The following is a 20828-nucleotide window of genomic DNA, read 5'->3' on the forward strand; positions in this document are numbered from 1 at the left end:
GAGGTAACACGCCTTGTTCTTGTTCAGAGTCGCGTCGATTGAAAGCGCCTTGCTAAGGGGGTATCTCGGGATTTAGCTTTCTTTCAGCTGACTCGTGTGTGTTTGTGTGCTGCTTCAATCTCTCTGGACGGAAAAAACAGTAAGAGGCTACCCCTTATGACCAGCAGTTGCCAGGCGCGGCACTAAATGCAATTAGGGGCCCACGAGAGGAGTTGCGCTCGGTGGCAGAGTGGGTTTTCCGGGCGTATATATTAGGTCGGACAGAAACAGCCTTCTGGCCGGCGCGTGGTTGTCAATAGGGCAGGTTAGGTATAATTATGAGCAGCGGGTTCGAAATTGGTGTTTGACAACATAAAGTGCGGGCGGTTGCCGGTCGAAAAAGGGCGACGAATAGGGAGAGAGGGTATGGCCTTGCTTGAGGTCAGACAAGACAACCGTTCTTGTTCGAGACACGCAGGCTGCAGCTGAAATGTTGCACCAGTTTTCTACGTGTTTGATTTGGCTGAGACGGGGCTGGAAGGATTTGGAAGGCCGGCCGGTCTCGTCGCCTTCTTTGGATGCGATGATTGCAGATCTGTCGCAAGTGCAAATGCAAGCACACAGACAGGAGGCCCCGGACTGGAAGAGGGAAAAGGTCGAAGGACGTTGTTGATTTTACGGGGGAGGGGTGTGTGGTGGGAAGAGGGAGAGTGCGAATTGGTTCAATTGAATTGATTCGGATTCTGATGAAAGGGGAAGAAAGACGAGGGCGGGCGACTTCCAGGTCGTCTCCAATCAACGACCAGCACTATTAGACGGAGAGACAGAGAGACAGCCAGGACAGCCAGACACCGACACACACTACTACAACGTGAAATCCAGTTCGTTATGGGTTAAGGTAGCAAGGTAGGTAAGGTACATAAGGTAAAGTAGGACGAGGAGGGGGCCGAGGTGCTTGGTGCTTTGGTGCCTGTCCTGACGGGACTGTCTGATGGCTGATGGAGGGTGATAGGGTGGGTGATGGGGGACGAAATGGTTGGACGGCCTTGGGCAGTACATGGGGTCAAGGATTGCAGCATTCCAGGGTCGCTGATAGCGCATCTGCAGCTAGAAAGGGTGCAGCAGCAGTTCGTGCAGTAGCGCGGCGAGTCGGCCAGGCCCCAAGTGGGATACCCGCGATTGATTTGATACTTGCAAATAACTCGCCGTTTCAGAGCGTGCAGAGGTCAGGCAAGGTCAGGCACATCGAGGGGCGGTGCCAGAAAGACTGGAGCCCAGCAAAAAGACTGGGCAGAGACTAACTAGGCAGAGACTGGGGCCACAGTCCACTGGCCTGCAAGCCTGCCACTGCCCACCTTATTAAAAGGGGAATCGGGGAAAACAGAGCAGCACGCAGGCAAAAACAGCCGGAAGAAAAAACGGAAGCGGATCGATCTGCAGTGCAATTGCCCATCCATGCCTGTAAGATGGTGCGCATGCGTTGATTGATATATCATCATCTCATTCTCTGAACATCAAATACAACGAAATGGAGCAGCCTGCAGGTTGCAGGCACATTGCATTGCGAGGTACTGGAGCCAGCTGATGATGGTGATGATGATGATGATGATGATTACTCACAACAGAAGAGATTCGCAACACGTACTCCCACCGAGTCACAATACCAATCCGTATTTCTTCATCTCTTCTTGTTGTTTTCTCTGCCCCTTCCAGCCTAGCACGACGAGGCCGTTTCCCACTCTGGTTTAGGGATGGTTGCAGTATTCAATGTTAGTCGGCTGCCTAATTGGCCGATGGTTGACAGAGCCGAAAGAGTGGAGATGACTGGCTGACTGACTTGACTTGGATTTGGCAGCAAGTCCGCGACATACGATTTTACATGATATGGACACTTCCAATGTTGGATATACTAACCTGTATAGTTGTTGTTACTGCTACCACTCGTACAAGCAGGTAATTCCTGATGTGGCAGTAGTATGTAGTAGTAGGCGAGATGGATGGGTTGCAACGATTAGCCAATAGTCGGTCGGCCAAACTTGTTTTTTCCCCGAGACAGATGGGATAGAAAAGGAATGAAAAGAGGGAACAAGAGGAGTCTCGGAGTCGCTATCATCAATGTCAACTCGTTATTAATCAGCAGGCCTTTTCTTGTTGCACCGAGATATCTCCATCTACATGTACATACATATGTATGAATGCAGAGCTGGTGTTCAACGAGAATTAAAAGTCACCTGCCTGCCTTATCTACTGCATGGTTGAATTGTTCACGTATACTCCGTACATATTACACACCTCCTTCGACTCTGCTTGATGTGATCGGGGCCTCTCGGTACCTGCGTGCCGTTTGCCCTGGGATCAGGGCCACTTGCTGACTGGGCCACTAGGCCGGGTCTCCAGCGAGAAGATAGATAGATTCGCTTCTGGAGTCTGAAAGATGGTGTGCAAATGTCTTGGTTGGGGGCGCAGAGAAGTCCAAAAAGATCGGCCAGGAACGTCGATCGGAAGGAGGGGGAGGCTAGTTTAGCCCGATGGGGCAGCAATGGATCAAGCAATCGTTCATGCTCTCAACTCACAGTACCGTAGCTACCAGACTACCGACGATTCTAATTTGATAGCAGGCAGCTAGCAGCATAGCATGAATGATGATGTGGGAGCTGCGCAGGTTCATGTTCGATAATCGAAACACCTGGTGACATCCAGGACCATCCAGGGCCACCCGAGGCCGCGATGCATCTCTTCCATTTGTTCCCTTCTCGGGTTATTGTTGGCTCTGAAACAAAGTCGAGCGTGCCGGGGGCCACATGCGGCATAAGGCGTATCTCATCACACCTATTTGAGTAAAAAACGGGCGCGGCCCTCCTCCTCAATAATCCAATCCAATTATGCATGCTGCAGGGACGACGCACTCTTTAAGACGGCACGCGAGTGGCAGTGGAAGCTGATCCTCCTCAGGTCCCTAGGCAGAACCTAGGGTCCCGAGACACAAGCAGCAGCAATCGTCACGGGAAAAAGCGGTTGATAATACTTTTTCGTTTCTTATCTGCTCGCGCTCGTCATCGTGAAGGAGAATGAATGGGTCGATATCTACGTACATCGGTAGTCGTCAATAGTACAGGACGGTACATTGTATGCGCATGGATCCTTTTCGTATCTCCTTTCGTCATGCCACCCAGAGATGACCCAGAAGGTCTGATGATTGATCTGATATGGGGGTCTTGGGCCGGCGCTAGAGCTTGTTTGAGAATACCACCTCGACTGTGAAAGGCAAGCTGGGCAAGCATATCTGCAAGGGTCTTGAGCTTGGTGCTTGGGGTCAGGTCTGGCGAGCATCGCGTCCGCCAGTGGAGTTCGGGTGCTGCTCGGGGCACGCCAGCAAAAGCGCCCGCACCATGCAACTGCTTGCTGCATGTATGCAACAATGTTGGAGATAATTAACGGGCTGCTTTCTGTAAGTGCTCGCAGCAGTGCCGTGCCGTACTCACAGGCACTAGTTACATACAGCGACATGGAAGTCTTCTCGTATTTTCGGTCTCGAGGAACCTTCTCGGTTGGGCCTGACTGATGGATAGCATCGATGGAAGGGAAAGCTACGTAGGGCAAGGGCCTATCGAATTGCGTTTCTCGCCATTTGACGTCCTGTTCCAACATCCATTCCGTCTCACACGGCACGAATGGAAATGCAATGGCCTTTCCTTAGGTACCAGCTCGTTGAATTGGGGTTGGCTGCATGCATGCATGCATGCATGCATACCTTATGCATGTCAGCGATGTTTCGAAAACCAAGCGAGCGCTTCGAGATGCGGCGTCCTGGGCGCCTTAGTCAAAAGTCCCACGGCAGGATCCTCCGGGCTACCAGAGTCCAAGGAAGGGAGACCCCGGCCAAACGAAACAAGAAGCGAATTCACTTTGCCGAGAATGATCCATTCCACTGACGGCCTACTGTGGTATTGTCGGTAAAGAGAAGAGAGATGTGTCGGTAAGATGACGGGCTGCAAGGATCCGGCGCACCTTGCGAAGTTGCAACATGAAACAAACCTTGAATGGTTATTTTGGGAGGGGCACCGCGTAAATAAATTAATAGACAAAATAGCCGGAGTCTGTGCCTGGTGCCTGACAGAGCGTCGAGAGCCTAATAAGGAGGGGAGGCTGAGTTGAGTTGAGTGTGAGAGCGAGTGTGCGTGCTGCTCAGCATGCGTTCAAGCGTCGTCCCAACGTCCCACCCCCATTCTCCAGCGCGCGCGCTCACGCACGGCTGCACCCTTGAATTCGAATACCCATTGCAGATCCGCTCCAGGCTGAGCGAGCGAGCGAGGCAGGCCGTGGGATTTGCCAATCTCTCGCATGTCCAACATGTCGACAAAAGTGCAGTGCGCTACACCAACATGCCATGCCAGTTCCAGCCGACGCGGATCCAGGAACGGCCGTGGATGGAACCGAGATTTCGTGAGACCACAGCGACGTCAGCCTTGGGGCCCCAAAAGAGCCCTACAACTTCCCGTTAGGTTGCGTACGATTTGGATCCCGCGCAGAGCTGGGAGTGTCTTATCACCAACCCTGACTAGCTCAGCCTTGGTGAGATTGGATTGCAGAGATACCGTAGATACATCTATCAGTTTGTATTGCGGTTGCGGTTCTTGGCTTACACCAATTCCCCATTGTACCATATTGATCAAACCACCAAACATCTGATGTGATGCTTTCATGAACTAATACCTAGGTAATCAGACGGGTAAGATGGTCTGGCTGGATCTGACCGCAAGTCTAGGCCATGCCACACTCTCTCAGTAGTCAGGACACGCCAAACGGAGGGACTCTCACGGTGGCATGCCATGATTCGGTATCTTCGGTCGGCCTTTTCACGAAAAGCCACTAGGCTTCCACGGTGTCCTGGCCGGCCGTGCAGTGCTGTCGTATTCACTCACGCTGGCTTGCTGCTCAAGCCTCTCGGCCCAGGATGAGAGGCCAGCCGCCACGTCACTGTCGTCGTAACTTCCAGATATGTAGAGACTGGCCCATCTTTTGCGGCTGACTCCCTAGCACCCACTGACGCATCCCCAGGAAATGATTCATTCCGTATGGAGCTCCCAGCTCCCCTGCTTCTTGTCGAAGACGATCCGGCTCCTTTCGTTGCCATGTGCATATCGTCCAAGATGTGAGCCGTTGATGCTTCCGACGCGGGGTACATGGGACGATCTTGCTTTTTGAATGAATCATTCAATGCGGCATAGCCGTCCCTCGGACTCCCTCCCCGGGCAAGACAGCATTAGACGGACAGACACGCCTTGCCACATGCGGCCTATCTTCCCTTCTTCGGGCGACATGTGCAGCATGTGGCTACGATGGTCAAGCAGCCCGTACAGCGCCTCCCAAGCCTGGTCGCATCCAGTGCGCATCGCCGCATTTCCTCCCCCTTTTCCCACCGGTTCTTATCAAGCCACCGGCAAGCCTAGCGACCGAAGCTACCAATAGACTAGGCATTGGCACATGGCCCCCGGCGAGGACCGATAACGAAACGACATCTTTTTCTCGCATACGAGCCAATTATAACAAGAGTGCAAATACAAGCCAGCGCCGATGTCCCAAATACTACTGTAGTTTCTCGGATGAGAAGCAAGTTCGCCCGGGGAAGTTTTTGCTAGGTTGGACACACTTATGAGACTTGTTAGAGACTGCTTTCGTCAGACGTAGTTTTGGCAGATTTTGACATGTGTAGTGCGACTTGGCCACAACATAACATGACATGGCATGAATGAAAAGCCAAGCGACCAAGGAAATGAAATGGCTTGTATGTATCCAGCGCGCAATGTTGGATGAACTTTTCTCTCTCTTCTTCTTGTGGTTTTCTGTCATTTTCCGTCTCGCTCAACACTCTCCTCGCTTTTGATTTCCATGGCGATACTAGTAAATACATAACATGGTAAAATCTACCGGCATCGAGAAACTGAATCATCCGTCTCTGTCTAGCCCGCAATGTGTTTCTTTTAGTTTCGTTCCTTGCAGCTGTGCCTGTTGCCGCTTCCCCTGGTACCTGACTAACCTGCTAAAGTTTGTGGGGGAGAGGGGGAACGGACCGGACAGGGGGCGACAGGTGACCAAGCCGTCACTTGCTACAGAGATACTTGTTGCTGTACCTAAGCTGTGTGTGCTCGGACACTTTTTTTTATTTCCCAGCTTCATCTCGGCAAAGTCGGCGATCCGTAGTCTGGAGCAGCTGGATGTTTGTTACCCGCGTTTGCGCCCGCCTCAGCCCTCTATCTCTTCATGTCTCTCCCATCCCACGGATCAGTCACGATTAAGATTACAATGGCGTGTCCAGCTGACCATTTGGCATCGCAACCGGGCATCCGACAACTTCGGGCCCGCCTGCCCGCCTTGGGAAATCTGAACTGAGTGACACTGACACAACCGCCCCCAAGAAAGAAGGCCAAGACCCAAGAGCCCAACGCCCGACCCAAGGATCCGGTCGTGCAGTTTCTCGCCCACACCCCCAACGGACGGACGTTCACGGTCCTGCCGATTGCGGTATGCGTGCGCGTGTGTGGCCTCTTAAAATTTCCCTTCCCAGCGATGTCAGCCTGCTGGATGGATTGCTGCTACATAACGCGGCATGGCTGCAGGTCGTTTTCTGTAACCCTGCAGCCGATCGTGGGGAACACGAGTCAATATCCCTAGACGAACCGCGGCCGTCTGAATCGCATGACGACGCATCGCAATCCCAAGGCCGCCTTGATTTTCGGGTCTCCATCACATATCGCAATCTACGGCCGGGGGCGGAGCGCGCAAGCAGGGGCAGGATCAAGGCAATTCTGTGGAGAGAGGGTTCCGTTCCAATATGGCAAGTAGGCAGACGATCGATTGGCCTTTCTTACGGCCGGTGGTTGGAGCTACGGGGTTTGTTGACCGACATATCATACTTATCTCGGGGTCGGTCAGTCATCAAAACCTGTCTCGAGCGTGCGGTCACTGTCTTGTTTGAGGGTCGAACATCGGTTCGAGCGAGTGTCTGACTTATTTATATCACAGTCACATTCAGTTTCTTCTTTTGACGAGTTACGAGTCATCCGATTGGCAAAAACAGAAAAACAAAAAAACTAAGGTACGAGTTGTCTCTCATCCGGCCCCCGCCGCTGTGGAAGGCGGTTGTCCCGGCTGCGACACGCCCCGGCGATCAGGCCCCCTTTTCGTTTTACTTCTTCCTTCATGCCGTCCACCGCTCACGGAGGAGCGGCATCACCCTCTTCATGGCCTCGTCCTTCTCCAGATGCAGTCCGCTGTTGATCCTCTCGCCCAGAGCCTCGATCTCTGCCCGCAAGTGCTGTGCGTCCCGCTTCATCTTCTCCCACTCCTGCGCTTCGGAGATGGGTAGGTGGGTAGGCTTACTCTGTTGCGATGCCGGGTAGGCATCGAGCTTTCGCTGGCGGTCCGCTAGCCGCGCGGCGTAAAACTTACGCACACGCCGCCGGGCCTCGATGATGACTTCGCCGGACGTCATGCCCTTGACGAACGCCTCGGTCCAGACGCACTTGCGCTGGGAATCCCCAAGTGGCACCCCTGTGGGCGTGGAGCAGTGGATGTTGAGACCTCGGTCGATGTACTGGACATCCTTGTTCTCCTTCACTTCCCTCTCTTGACGGTCCCAATGGCGCACCGTAGCAGGGAGTTGGATAAAGGAGATAGCCGAATCCAAGTGGGACTCTCCTCGTCGGCGCATCCGGGGTCGATCTCCATGGCCAAGGTGATGCTGTCCTTCTTCTCCTTCTCTGTGCCAACATCCGCACCCGAAGGCACGCGCAGGCGGGGGAGACGCGGCCGAGATCTTTTGGCGGGGCTGCTGTTAGTGCTCGGCGGGCTGGGCCTTTGCTCGTGGCGGCTGTGTACGGGAGCCAGAGACCTGGTTGCTGGCTCCCATTCCTCTTTGCTAGAGCCGCATCCCATTGTCATTCTTGCTTTCTCCAAGCTCTGATGTTTCTTTACAAGTTAGGTAGGTTTCAGATTTTGGCAGGTCACACTCCTTCAGGTAGTCGAGACCGGCTCGGGCTTCGTTCGCAACGTATACTTGGCGAGCGGTGCGACGAAGGAGAGATTGGCTGCTGAAGGAGAAGCGACTGGTGTGCAATGCAAGATGGTTTGGTGAAGCAATGGGACTTTTTGAGGCAATGCTCTTGAAAACAGCACGGATAAGGTGTGGCGTCAAGCCTGGTATATATAGATACCTACATGTCAACTAGTGAATATACTAATTCTATCATCGTCAGTTGTTCACAAAGCCGATTGTTGTGCGTCACCTGCCGAATGTCAGCATTCCCTTTGTATTCACAATACCATTCGCTGCGGAAACAAAGGACAACCTAGTAGTTCCTTGTCGCCTGTTTGTCGCCGAAGAGGTTAGTATGTTTCGCCCAGGACGTGGTCGGCGTCATTGTCGTCTGTATCTTGTGCCTCTTCGCCACGAGCATCTTCTTCGTCGTCGTACTCGTCGTACTCTTCTTGTTCTTGCTGGGCATCTTCAGACTGGTACTCCTCTGAATCGTCTTCCCACATTACCTGATCCTCACAGTCGCTATCTTCGATCAACTGCAAGTACTCGTCGTCCTCATAGCACAAGTCCATTTCACTCCCTTCGCTTTCCTCCTCCCTATCAGCAATGTACAGATCGTCAAAGAGCCCGCGCAGCGAGCACCCATGGACCTCGGGGTCCAGCCCCAGGTCCCGGAAGACCTCGCCGATGACCCAGTCGCCGTCGTCGAGCCGCAGGTAGTCCTCGATCTCGTCCTCGTCGTAGCAGGACAGCAGCTTCTTGAGCGCCAGCTCGCGCCGGAAGCCGAAGTAGGCCTCGTTCTTCCGCAGCTCGCTCTCGTCGTACCAGGCCGGCTGGTCTTGCAAGATGAGCTTGGGGAGCTGATGGGGCGTCATGGCGCGCGTGGGGGGTGGTGGGGTGCTGCTGGTGCTGGCTGCCATTTTGCCCAACTGTGCTTTCGGAGGTGTAGTTAGTGGATGTGGATAGGGGCACGACGCTCGTGCTTTCCGGCTAGGGAGAGGACTGTTGGTGTGTGAGGATAGGAGGTCTACTACTCTACTTCGGATGGTATTGGGTGGTACGAAAATCAGGGGTTTTTCAGTTGCACGGGTCCCCTTGTTCGCTTCAAAGACTTACTTCCTACAGTCGTCTTTCTGAGGCATTGTCCCTTTCTCAAAGAAGCCACTGAAGAAGAAGTCTATTATTCTTATTGATAATAAAGCGTTACAATGGTCATTTTCTGATCCATCATATTCTTTCTTCGCCTTGTTTTACATTGAACCATTCTTCAACTAGTTGAAAGGAGGGTACCCCTGAACAGGCGGAAAAGCCACCTAAAATTCAAGACCTGTATCTCATATGGCACGATGATGCATGGTATACTCCTTTCAGATCTTCTGGGACAGGAAAGGGGAAGCTTACATATTAAGCAAACTTTATGGATGTCTATGACTCAAAGTATCCTGTCACACTTAATGAATGTTTTGGTGTATCAGGCAAATTTGCAAACTGTTGGTACTGGAAGGCTAGTCATTGCTAGTCCCATCGCATAATCCTTCCGGAAAGTCGACGAGGCAAGTTTATGTCTCCGAGTGTGGGTTCTCAAAAGTGTCCGGCAACGACACTAGCGTCCTCGGAGACTATATCAAACAGAAGAGTATTGCTACGCTGCAAGTCGAGTATGTATGCGTTATTGTTATAAAGTAGCTCATTCATCATCATGTAATTACTGAAAACCAGACTCAATATCCTCATCCCCTATTCTACTCCCACTCAGCTTTGCATTATAACTTTGCAGTCAAACAAAGCAATTTCCCGTTTTCGCATAAACAATACGATCTCCTTTCCAAGTCAAGTATGGCCTCTAAACTTCAGCATACACTCTGGCTATGGCTCGAGGGCTTCTTCCCTCGAAGAGTATGGTACTACCTCCTCACCAAAGGCCTAGTCGCCTCCCCAGCCGACCTCCTCGAAGGCAAGACCGTCGACGCCAGCCTGCGCATCAACCGCATGCACATGGACATGGCCGCCGGCGGCTGGAAGTTCGCCGACCCCAGCAACCCGGCGCCCCAGGGCGCCTCCACCCCGTGTCTCGGGATCCACGACCCGGCCACCGGCGAGACCCGCTACATCTACGAGAGCGCCTCGATCTTGGTTTATCTCGAGACCGTGTACGGCAACCGCGAAGAAGGAGGTCCTTCGGCTACGCCCAAGAATCCAGTGGATGTCGCTAACATGCACGACATCATCGGCGTCATGAACCTCGCCATGCTCGACTCCGGGTACTACACCCGCCACGCCGTGCCCGTGCTATCGGCCTGGTCCGGCGTGGCGAACGAGGACCGCAGCCGGGCCGCGGCGCTGAATGCGCGTGCGGGCATGGCCAAGAACCTGGCCAAAGTCCAAGGGTGGGCGGCCCAGTCCCTAAAGACTACGGGGTGGCTCACGCCCGGGACAGAGGGGCCGGGCCTGGCTGACTTTAGCCTCGCGGCGGCGCGCAGGTATTTGGAGCTGACTTTCGGGTGGGACATCTTCGAGGGCGACGGCGGAAAGGAGGAGCTGAAGGAGCTCGTGGCATGGTACGAGCGGTTCAAGGGGTTGGGGTGGTGGGACGCGGCCGAAGAGCATGCTGTTGTTCATCCGCCACAGCTGAGGCTCGGAAAGGAGTGCCGCGAGTTCTGATAGGTGGAGAGGCAACTAGGTACTTATTCCATTTTCCATCTCTTCTTGAATAACTCAATGGAATAATAATCCGAGACATGGAGTAACAATGCTCGGAGCATGGAGTGGACATTATGCCACCTGAAGTATGTAGCCAATATAGAAGTAGCATGTCCCAACTCAATGGATCTCAGCAATTTAGCTTCCGCGAGCCTTTAGGGAAACAGCACATGCAGTTGCTACTCGACTCGAACCTTCGTTTGTGGCCACTTGTAACCTGGCGAGCGTTCCTTGTTGAGGGTTATGGGGATCCAAATCATAAGGAAGAAGCCGACCAGAATCGCCAGCAGTAATGCGTGCAGGCCCCAGGAGACGGGCGGCTTGTTATCGTACCTGCACATGAGGATCAAGGCCACGGCCAAGACCGACATGTATGTGAGTCCAGTAGCCAAGAGAAAGAAGTACGTGGCTTCCCTCACTCGAAGCTGAGGCGGGCCGGGAAAGAACAAGCCGTACTTGTGAGGGATGTGCAGGACGTCCTTTTGGATGTGCAGGCCCCACTCGCTGATTTGTAGATGAATCACAGATAGGCCCTCTTTTAAGCTTCAGCCATACCAGGGGAACAAGCAACGATTAACAACATGCCCAACTTCAATTCACACCCAACCACAAATCGTCTCCAATTGACTAGACTGGGAGCTGTTGGCACACAGGTTTGGAACCATCTACAGAAATACTGTGGCGTTTATATAGGTTGACTGATTGATGCGAATTGTCGTAGCGCTCTCCGTGGGTGGGAGAGTTTAGTTATTGATAGGGGGTGAATCGTCACATAGGGGGAGTTGTGCGCATATCTGTCTGCAATAACCGTGGCTGGGCTTCGGCCTGGGCTTGCTCACCTTGGGTGTGGCAGTTAGCTAAGGTTAGGTCTTGGGCCATTGGCCACCAAGCCCACCCAGGTTGCCAAGCTGCCAGGGGTTTTGGTTGCTGCAAAACCCCGCCAACCCGCTAAAATCCACCAAGGCTCACCTTATCAACAACAAAAACATGTGCACCAGGAATCAATGGCGACATCATCATCTCTAGCTTCAAATACCCAGGATCGCGCCTATCTCTCGTTCTCCCACTCGCGCCACCCCGTTGCATATGCGGCCATCAATAATGGGATTACCTTTCCAGACTGCAAACGAAGCGCTCCAAATAGTAGCCCGGCGGCCTGTGTGAGATGCGCCTAGTGCGCACATGACATAACCACTATGGCTGTTCTCAGCAAGCCACTACCGGCGCTGTACGTCGTCTACGTTCTACGTTCGACTGTTCGCCACGCATCTTTCTACATCGGCTCGACTCCCCACCCACCCAGGCGACTCAATCAGCATAATGGTGTCGCGAAGGGCGGCGCGGCCCGGACCTCGCGGAACTCGTTGCGGCCGTGGGAGATGGTGGCCGTTGTCTCGGGCTTCCCTGGCAAGATAGCTGCGCTGAAGTTCGAGTAAGCCCCCCACCCGTGCTTGCGACCAATGCCAGCATCTGTATGGATCGCGTCTAACTAACAGGACGGCAGATGGGCTTTAGCCAACCCTCATTTGTCTTTGCACATCCCCTCGACCGCCCGCATTACCGTCGCGACCCAGAAGAAGCGTAATGGTCACCCGAAACGGCCGCCTTACAGTCTGACCTCAGTCATATCGAACCTCCACCTCCTGCTACGAGTCCCCAGCTTCCTACGGTGGCCGCTCAAGCTCCACTTCTTCAACCGCGATGTTCACAAAGCTTGGCTCAAGTGGTGCAGTACCGCCAACGAACCGTTGCGCGAGTCGATGCCGATCGTGACTGACTTCGAGCCCAACGCGGAGAGTCGGGTCGTAGAAAACCTCGGATCCGCCGCCGAAGGAGAAGAAGCTGCTACACCTCCCCGACCGGCCTGGGGCATCCACGCTCTGCCCCTGGATTATGCGCCCTTGAGAGAAATTGTCACAAAGACGGAATCCATATTCTCTTTCGAGAGAGAGGGAAGCTGCGTGGTCTGTGGCGAACATCTGCCTACTGGGGAGGGCGTATATGCGGCCTGTACCAACACGGGCTGTGAGGGCGTGGGGCATGTTTCTTGCTGGAGCCAGCATCTTCTTGGCCCAGGCGCGACGGATGAGGTTTTGCCCATCAGCGGCCACTGCCCAAAGTGCAATGGATCTCTCACATGGGGCGAGATGATGACGGAGATGACGTTGCGCATGCATGGCAGGAAGGAAGTTGAAAAGCTGCTCAAGAAGCCACGGAAGAAGCGAGCCCCCGCCAAGGCGGCAGCGAAATGAACGACGACAAGCTTCGCTGAGTGGTACTGGCAGGGCACGAATCGCATGGACCTGGCATGGAACGGCGAGGCTGCAGTCGCCCCAACGACCCAAATCGGATTTATCTATTCTACCTTGGGTATTTGGCTACAGCAACAGTTGGTAACGCGCGTCCTTGCCAGCCCACATCTTGATTACCTCTAACCCCCGGCTAATATACCCTGCAAACATCGACGAGACCAGGCCTGACGAGTATGCGTGAGCTTGAAACCAGGCTCAAGTTAGTATTGAAGGGAATAGAAGTGAAAAAAGGCATGTTCTATATATATTAAACTCGAAGATACGGAATGTTTAAACGGTAATAAGGCCAAAGCATTGATTTCAAATTCTCTACCCCCCTTTTACGTTTCGTCAGCACGCTTCCGTACATACAACTGAACCTCTCAACATCTTGCTTTCTTGACATCAGTGGGCTTCCATGGTAACGGGAGTGCAGCCGCCGGGGTAGAAATCGCTGCCATCGCCCCTTGAAAGGACCATGGCGGTACCGCACTGCAAGATGTTGGACCTCGCGCCAATCATGTCGCGGAGAGTGAGCGCGTTGGTGCCGGGACTGACGCACCCCTGGACACGGGCGATGGCGCCTATGAAGGTGAGGAATTGTGCGCCGTTGAGCTTCATCATTGCGACCGGGACGGTGTCAGCCGGCCCCTGGGCCAAGCCCCCGTCGACGTAGGCGACCTGGACCTCGGAGGCGCCCGCGGCGGGGTTGAACTGCTGCAGCTGGCCCTGGTCGTCGAGCACCCACTGCTGCGACTGATACTCGGGCCCGGACGGGATGGTGGAGAACTGGGCCCACGAGATCGAGGACGAGTCCGAAGAGGTGTCCACCGTGTACATGTACTTGGGGCCCTCGCTCTGCGTGCTGAGGGAGTAGGTCTGGCCGCGGAACCAGGGCCCGGTCGGCCGGCAGTTCTGCGGGACCACGACCGCCGAGGGTGTGGCGGTCGCCTGCGCCACGGTCGTCGACGTCGCCGTGGTGACCTCGGTGGCGGTGGAGGGCGTGGGCGTCTCCGTGACGGTCTCGGTCCGCGTCGCCTCGGTCGTGGCGGTCGCGGGCGCGGTCTCGACGTCGGTGCGCGACAGCGTGCTCCCGACCACGGACGTCGAGACGGTCTCGGTCACGGTGGGCGCGGCGCCGGCGGCGACGGTGACGGTCACGGGCTCGACGCCGGCGCAGCGGCAGGCGGATGTGTACTTGTCCCACGAGGGGCAGACGGCCGAGACGTAGTCGGGCAGGGCGCTGACGACGCTGCCGGCGAGCGACGTGACGGTGGCCAGGCGCTTCTTCCGGAAGATGGTGGGGTCGTCTTTGGAGTAGACCAAGGTCGTGGTCGTGGGGGTCGGCGCGGTCTGGAGGTCAGTGGAGGTGACGAGCACCGTGACGGTCTCGTCGACGGTGTTGGTCTGCGTCGCGGCGGTGACGGTGGCGTCGGTGGTGAAGAGGAGGGTCTCGGTCGCGGCCGTCTCGGTGACGGTCTCGGTGAACAGGGCCGTGTCGACGCCGGTCTGGGTGGCAGTCTCCGTGGTGGTCACGGCGCTGTATCATAGGACAAGGTACGTGTGAGCACTCTCCAAGGTCCGTACATGCTGGCTGGGGCTGGGCTGTTCTTGCTTACCTGGAGGGCGCCACCGTTACCGTGACCACAAGGTTTGCCGAGCAGTCAGCGACTCCATTGTTGAGGGGCGAGCCGATAGCTATGCGTGAGCGGTTTCGTATCAGCACATATGATTTCATCCCATGTTTCTACGTCGTCCTCGGTCTCTCTCTCATCTTGTCGAACTGGGCTTATCTCACCTTTCAAACATTGGTTGCTGCGACAGCAGCCTTTCGGAGCGGAGGTGGCGGCGGCGGTCTGCAGCAAGCAGGCCGAAGCCACAGTAACGATCGTCGAGCTCTTCATGGCTTATTTAACGAGAGTGGGGGAGGAATGTAAAAGAGTGACACCTGAACCTTCCAAATCTCCCGAGTGCGAGACATGCCGACGATGCCCTTCTCTATATACTCTCAGCTGTGTGACTATGGCGGGTCTCCATATAACCAACCCCTGGCATGCATTTTTTCAGCAAGGCCTCTATACTATCTTGGACATCACCACCACCCGCTTATTGCGAAAAAGGACTGGTCGAGCCTTTCGTGCATATCTTAACCAGGATGGTCGACGCTGACCATTTTAAGGCTGAGGCGAGAAGCAAATAGTACGTGCTCTAGCCCGGACCATAGCGAGAAACGAGACGGCGCTAAGCTCCCTCTCGCGGGGGGCAGGGGGTCGACTAACTGCGATTGTACCTGGCGGATCCCGGAAACGACCCGGTACCTGAGCATGGAACTGGGAGCTGGGGTCGTCGTCCTTTCGCCGGGCCTGGGCACTATCCAAGGCGCCGGATGATTCTATCCACTCTTCAGCTCCCCCAAAACCATGCAACTAATCAGCGCAGCAGGCTACATACCTACTTACTGCTGAAAGCCTCAGCTGGTGGAAATTGGCATTCCGCTTAGTCTTTTTTGATCCCTTCCAATCGACAATATGTATTCCTCTGTTGATGCCATCCCCCATGGGACCTTTCCTCCCCATTTTTTATTCTCCAAGAGTTGCCAAGAGTGCCGCCGCTCCCTCAGACGTCCAATTCCTCTTCCAGTCATAGAATCGCGGAATACCAGCCAATCTTCGTTCCTTGGTCTCGATGTCGTCCCGCCCTTCGACCGGACCGGCTCGAGTCTGGCCGTGCGGCGACCCTTCCTTGTTCTTCAACCCCGGTACGCGAACCTGCGTCGCTCAATGCCCCCTATCAACTTCTACCCGGACGGCAACACCGGCCTCTGCGCCACGTGTCCCGCCGGCAGCAGCCTGGGCGATGACGGGTACGAGTGCCTCCCGTGCACGGCCGGCACCTACTCCGACGCCATGACGGGCGGCGCCTGCGTCCCGTGCCCGGACGGCCTGTACGCCGCTCTGGGCAGCACCCAATGCCAAAGCTGCTCGCCGGGCTACCTCGTCTCGCCGGACGGGAGCGGCTGCGTGCCCTGTGCGCCCGGGTCGTTCTACTCGGCCGGCGCGGCGGCGTGTCTGCCCTGCTCGGCCGGCACGTTCGCGCCCGTGCCCGCGCTCACGGTCTGCTTAACGTGCCCCGTCGGGTCCGTCTCGGCGGGCCAGGTGGTGGCCGGGGACGGGACGCTGGTCGCGGGCGCGACGAGCTGCGAGCCTTGTGCGCCTGGCACGTTTGCTAGCCTGAACAATGCGTGCTTGCCGTGCCCGGCAGGTACGATATCCTTTGCTGGGAGCTCTAGCTGCATGGCCTGTCCGGTAAGTTCATCTTTCCTTTTTTCCATTTTCCACTGTCACCTTGTTTTAGCCACTAATGCCCAATTGCTTCTTCAGGCCGGAACCGTCTCGGACTCGAGCCGCAGCTCCTGCGTGCCCTCGACGACTGGACTGGCCACTTGTGAGCCCGTGACCTCCACCCTGACGCTGCTGACGGCCAGCTCGTTCTCCACCCCTTCTTCTTCTCCAGAGCCGGCAGTGACCTTCACCGTGACGGTCACGGCAACTGACGCGGCGTCGGCATCGTCGTCGTCGGCCTGCCTGCCAGTGACGGTCACGGAAACGGACGCGGCGGCGGCGGCGTCGACTTGCTTGCCTGTGACCACGACCGCGACGTTGATTACGAGCCGCTACTACTCGACGACTTGCGACCTCTTCCCTGTGTCCACCATGACGGTGACCGCGTTCTCGGACAGTTGCGCTTCGAAGAGTTACAGTGCGAGTGCTGGCGCAACACCGACCTCGTCTTCTTCCGGCACCTCGGCTTCGGCATCGTCTACGGGGAGCTCAGGACCTAAGAGTGCCAGGTCTTGCAAGAAAAGGAATTCGAGTATTACTCAGGGGTGAGGTGAGGGGGTATTTGGAGTTGATGGAATCTTAGTAATAAGTAATGTATAAATAAAGAGAAAAATGTATATACATGTTGAATTTTGCTCCGATTGGCTTTATTTCCTAGCCCATGTGGTTGCTCATCGCGCAAACGGCTCTGTACTGTGTACCTTCCATGCGTATGATCTCGCTAGGCTGGACCCAAACGGTTTCGTTGGTCACCTAGGTATGTTCTCCCACGTAGTCAGTATCTCGGCGCCTGAATAAAGTTGGGATGGCCGTGGAAAAGGGTTCATCAAGGCTGTTGGCGCAGTACGAAGCACGTTTACGCGTTTTCCACGGCAATGCAACCCGAACAATGGCCCAAAGGCACATGCCAACAACCAACAAACCGCAGTGGTTCTCTAAGAAGGGCTTTCGGTATTTTTATATGGATTCGCTCGTAACTAAATCACTTTCTCTTTTTCCTCTTCCAAAGTTCGCTCGACTTGGAACGAAGATGCCCATTATGAATACAACCCCGTAGGAAATGGCCGACGAGGGCATGGAATCATCCGATGCTACGTCCGACTTCGACTTTAGCAAGACAAAATTCCCCTTGCATTCCTATGAAGATCATGCTGAGTTTTTCAGTATGGTAAATGGACAGTCGACGCGTCCATGGGCCTCGTTGTCGGACAGCGACTTCTTGGATTACGTTCGACGGAAGCACCGCGTCTCTAGTCTACAGGAGCTGCAACGTAGGGATGTGAGCTTTGTAAGTACCTTGCCGAAACAACAAATACCATCCCACACTCGCCCATTGAGCGACTGTCGGCTAACCCAGCTACCCAATACAGCCATCGGAGCCCAACAGCCAGACCGTCGCCCCTCTCAGCGTTTACCACCGGGTGTCTAGCTGTAATGCAAGGAAGTTGGGTTGCGGCCACTGCTTTGGCCGCGGCCCTTGTCTGGGGTGCAACGCCCCCACACGCACAGCACGCAAGACATCCGCCACATCATGACAAGAGACCAGCCGAACGTCCATCTCAGCACATGCCACCACCAAATATTCTTCGGCGCCGTCCTCTACCTCCAGCGCATCCCGCCCTACATGATGTCCCCCGCCTTCTGGGCCTGGCTCGCCGCCGCCGGCGACGAGGCGACCTACGCGTCGGCGCGGGGCTTCATGCGGACCTGGTGTTCGCTGGTCCGGGACGAGGACGACTTCCGACTCGCGATAGACGGGCCGATCACGAACTTGATCCCGTGCAAGGCGGTCACTCCTGCGGCGGCCCTCGCGTTCGCGTCGTCCGATACCGCCGAGGAGGAGGGGAAGAAGGTCACCTTCGAGAGCTTCATGGGGTTCCTCGCGCAGTTCGCGCAAGACCGCGTGCCCGACTCGGCCGTCGCGCCGCGGTACGCGTACGGCGAACTGAAGCAGCAGGTCGAGCTCGACGGCTTTTACAAGCGGATTTCCGAGTTCCCTGTTGGAGAACTGAAGCTCCTGCCCGACGACAATGACTTCTTTCCGGCGGACCTGTCCGAGATTGTCAACGAAGTCGGCGATGGAGACCAGGACGAAGAAGACAACAGACACCGTCGTGGCCAGTGTAACAACATACCACCAGTTAGGATTAGGACCACCCCGACGAAAAAGGAGATAGCCGGGGTATCGTCTTCGGCTCGTTGTGCAGTCTGCAATTGTGGACCATCATCCTTTGCTCTTGGGATAAGACGCCGTGGGCGCTGCGATGGGTCCTGCTAGCACCCATGGGGTGGACTGCTCTGCTCTGCTCACTCTTCGTGGTCTCGACTATCGCTCGACACATAGTCGTACCGTTATTCTCGAAATATAAGCCCGTTGTAGAGAACGAGCCAGCAGAGGGGCAAGGAGGTGTTGCTGAGAACCGAGCCTGTCAACAACGACTGTGACGATGAAAAGAAGCGTTACGAGGAGGTAGATGATGGCCTATACGAGCTTTCAGTAGGCGAGGCGATCGTGTTTATGCTGGTGTCCGGCGCCATCGTGCTCTGGTGCTGGCCAGGCGCTCCGTGGCCACTGAGGTGGTTCACTCTGGCGCATTTGGGCGTAGTAGCCGCCGCAGCGAGCGTGTCAACCCTGATATTCAAACCCAAGAATTGGCTGTTCGGGCACAAGAAGAAGCCTACAGTCGCGTGCCTCCGCAAGGGAGAGACCGGAACGGAGGAGAAAGAAACGCTCCTACCACTACTCGGGCCGAGCGATGACTGCGACGACGACAACGGCGACAGCAACACAAAAATCATCAAGGAAAAGCGGCGCCTGTGTCGTATGCTAAGGGATATTTTGGCCGCCCTCTTCGTACTTGACCTGATGGCCGGGGGCTTTGTGATTTGGAAGTGGCCAGGGGCTTCGGAGGAGCTGAAGCAGGTCACTCCTAAACCTCTAGCCGTCTTCGCCGGCTTCTTTTTATTCTACATGGCGGCCCCGATCGCCGGATGTATCTGCAATCAATGGGCATCGCGACGAGGGGCGCGCGAAGTTAAGGAAGAGACGAAGATGCGGGAGGAATCGGAAGGGCGGAAAGCGTATGGTGGCTGCGATGTGGTTTGAGGAACGACGGTTTGGGGTGGTCACAGTGGGTAGGCATCGACGGATTCGAATTTCCCCTTTCTTTAAATCACCCTTTACACGTATTTAATATGTTTCCCAAGTAGCTAGGTTCAACTCGATTACATTGTTGATCGCGTGGGAAGAAAAGCCTCCATGAAAAGCCTTATATCATAACTATAGACAAACTGCTTGCCCACCTTTAACCCCAACCCAGAAAGCAGTTGCGCCAATAATAACGCCTGGACCACAACACGCAAGCTTCAGCAGGCTAAACCCGACAGGCTCCCATGCCTGGACGTCTGTTATTCAAACTAGGGCCTTCGTGCAGTCGAGGAACCTAACATTGACTAAGGATCCCTGGAATTCTCATGATGTCAGCTTCTGAATTACGCCGCTTTAATGTACTTGCATGTTTGACCATGGGGTGATGGTTGGTGAGAACTTACCGTGCTGGCGCTGGTCTTGCAGCAGTAGGTGTCGCCGAGGCAAGTGGCGCCATACATCTGAACGACGCAGTTCGAGGTGGAGCCGCTGTTGCAGCAGACCTTTGATAAGATTGTTCACTTTCAGTTTCTGTTGGGGTAGCCGGATCAGCGAGGGGAGATCCGTACCTGCGTCCTATCATTAGGGCAGGGCCAACCGTTGGCGCGGGCTTCGAGGTTAGTGGGATCTGGGTCCGCGACGGGACTGGCAATGGCGGCCGTGGCCAAGAAGATGGTGGTGATGACGGTGTACTGCATTTTGGGATGAATTGATCGGGTATTATGCGAGAGTTTTCAAAGAAATAGAAAGATCAATAATAGTTGATGTATTCCGAGTGAAGAGGGTGGCAGCGTTGGTAGGTTGAACGAGAAAGGGGGAGAAGAATGCATTGATTGTCAGACAAAAACCGACCTTATATGTACGATCAGCGCATCGCTTCATAGAGAGATGGCCCTTTACTCGGTGTTCTCATGTTGCCAATTCATCGAGATACGGCGCCTTGGTTCTGGTGTCGTTTGGAGTTCTGTGCTTGGGAGTTGTAAGGTATGACTAAAGTGCCAAGGTCACATATCTAACGCTCATAGCCAAGTTCCCGTTCGAGCTCATTGAACATAGAAAACGTATCGATGTCTTATTTTGAGGCTGATGACAGGTCGTGGTATTGTCTGACCAACCAACGTACGGTTCGGTTCGGATGCGGACTGTACGCACCTATGAAAGAATAAGGTGATGCGGCCGAAAGCGGTAGAGATGATTGCCATCGTCTGACAACTGCATAAGCGCCTCGACCTGAACATGGAGGCGTCCAATCCGATACGGACTTTTTCAGCTGTAGAAGTGCATCCCACCGAGGCCGGGCGGTAGGCATTGCTTCCGTAACACCAAGCTCT

At 55.0% G+C, this 20828-nt stretch overlaps 10 protein-coding genes across 10 annotated transcripts; 5 read left to right on the forward strand and 5 right to left on the reverse strand.

Annotated features, from left to right (window-relative positions):
* Positions 1-7177: 7177 nt before the first annotated feature.
* Positions 7178-7690, reverse strand: PG997_013649 (uncharacterized protein; the record flags this gene model as incomplete). The annotated part of the gene is made up of 1 exon (XM_066817963.1): positions 7178-7690. One exon carries the CDS (start codon positions 7688-7690, stop codon positions 7178-7180), a length of 513 nt encoding a protein of 170 aa, XP_066663655.1.
* Positions 7691-8364: 674 nt separating this feature from the next.
* PG997_013650 (uncharacterized protein) lies at positions 8365-8937 on the reverse strand (the record flags this gene model as incomplete). Its single annotated transcript, XM_066817964.1, has 1 exon — positions 8365-8937. The coding sequence occupies one exon, from the start codon at positions 8935-8937 to the stop codon at positions 8365-8367; it is 573 nt and encodes a 190-aa protein (XP_066663656.1).
* Positions 8938-9853: 916 nt separating this feature from the next.
* Positions 9854-10678, forward strand: PG997_013651 (uncharacterized protein; the record flags this gene model as incomplete). The annotated part of the gene is made up of 1 exon (XM_066817965.1): positions 9854-10678. One exon carries the CDS (start codon positions 9854-9856, stop codon positions 10676-10678), a length of 825 nt encoding a protein of 274 aa, XP_066663657.1.
* A 218-nt stretch (positions 10679-10896) lies between these two features.
* Positions 10897-11088, reverse strand: PG997_013652 (uncharacterized protein; the record flags this gene model as incomplete). The annotated part of the gene is made up of 1 exon (XM_066817966.1): positions 10897-11088. One exon carries the CDS (start codon positions 11086-11088, stop codon positions 10897-10899), a length of 192 nt encoding a protein of 63 aa, XP_066663658.1.
* Positions 11089-11913: 825 nt separating this feature from the next.
* PG997_013653 (uncharacterized protein) lies at positions 11914-12969 on the forward strand (the record flags this gene model as incomplete). The annotated part of the gene is made up of 2 exons (XM_066817967.1): positions 11914-12149; positions 12222-12969. 2 exons carry the CDS (start codon positions 11914-11916, stop codon positions 12967-12969), a joined length of 984 nt encoding a protein of 327 aa, XP_066663659.1.
* A 444-nt stretch (positions 12970-13413) lies between these two features.
* PG997_013654 (uncharacterized protein) lies at positions 13414-14912 on the reverse strand (the record flags this gene model as incomplete). Its single annotated transcript, XM_066817968.1, has 3 exons — positions 13414-14548; positions 14628-14706; positions 14807-14912. 3 exons carry the CDS (start codon positions 14910-14912, stop codon positions 13414-13416), a joined length of 1320 nt encoding a protein of 439 aa, XP_066663660.1.
* Positions 14913-15163: 251 nt separating this feature from the next.
* PG997_013655 (uncharacterized protein) lies at positions 15164-15398 on the forward strand (the record flags this gene model as incomplete). Its single annotated transcript, XM_066817969.1, is given in 2 exon segments — positions 15164-15207; positions 15221-15398. The coding sequence occupies 2 exon segments, from the start codon at positions 15164-15166 to the stop codon at positions 15396-15398; spliced, it is 222 nt and encodes a 73-aa protein (XP_066663661.1).
* Positions 15399-15976: 578 nt separating this feature from the next.
* On the forward strand, positions 15977-16849 carry PG997_013656 (uncharacterized protein; the record flags this gene model as incomplete). The annotated part of the gene is made up of 3 exons (XM_066817970.1): positions 15977-16228; positions 16270-16313; positions 16600-16849. The coding sequence occupies 3 exons, from the start codon at positions 15977-15979 to the stop codon at positions 16847-16849; spliced, it is 546 nt and encodes a 181-aa protein (XP_066663662.1).
* A 560-nt stretch (positions 16850-17409) lies between these two features.
* PG997_013657 (uncharacterized protein) lies at positions 17410-19455 on the forward strand (the record flags this gene model as incomplete). Its single annotated transcript, XM_066817971.1, has 3 exons — positions 17410-17637; positions 17896-18531; positions 18730-19455. 3 exons carry the CDS (start codon positions 17410-17412, stop codon positions 19453-19455), a joined length of 1590 nt encoding a protein of 529 aa, XP_066663663.1.
* A 306-nt stretch (positions 19456-19761) lies between these two features.
* PG997_013658 (uncharacterized protein) lies at positions 19762-20195 on the reverse strand (the record flags this gene model as incomplete). Its single annotated transcript, XM_066817972.1, has 3 exons — positions 19762-19812; positions 19902-20000; positions 20067-20195. The coding sequence occupies 3 exons, from the start codon at positions 20193-20195 to the stop codon at positions 19762-19764; spliced, it is 279 nt and encodes a 92-aa protein (XP_066663664.1).
* Positions 20196-20828: the final 633 nt, after the last annotated feature.

Source organism: Apiospora hydei (assembly GCF_038363865.1).
Source record: "Apiospora hydei strain CBS 114990 chromosome Unknown utg000009l_segment0_segment0, whole genome shotgun sequence".
Classification (NCBI taxonomy): Eukaryota; Fungi; Ascomycota; class Sordariomycetes; order Amphisphaeriales; family Apiosporaceae; genus Apiospora; species Apiospora hydei.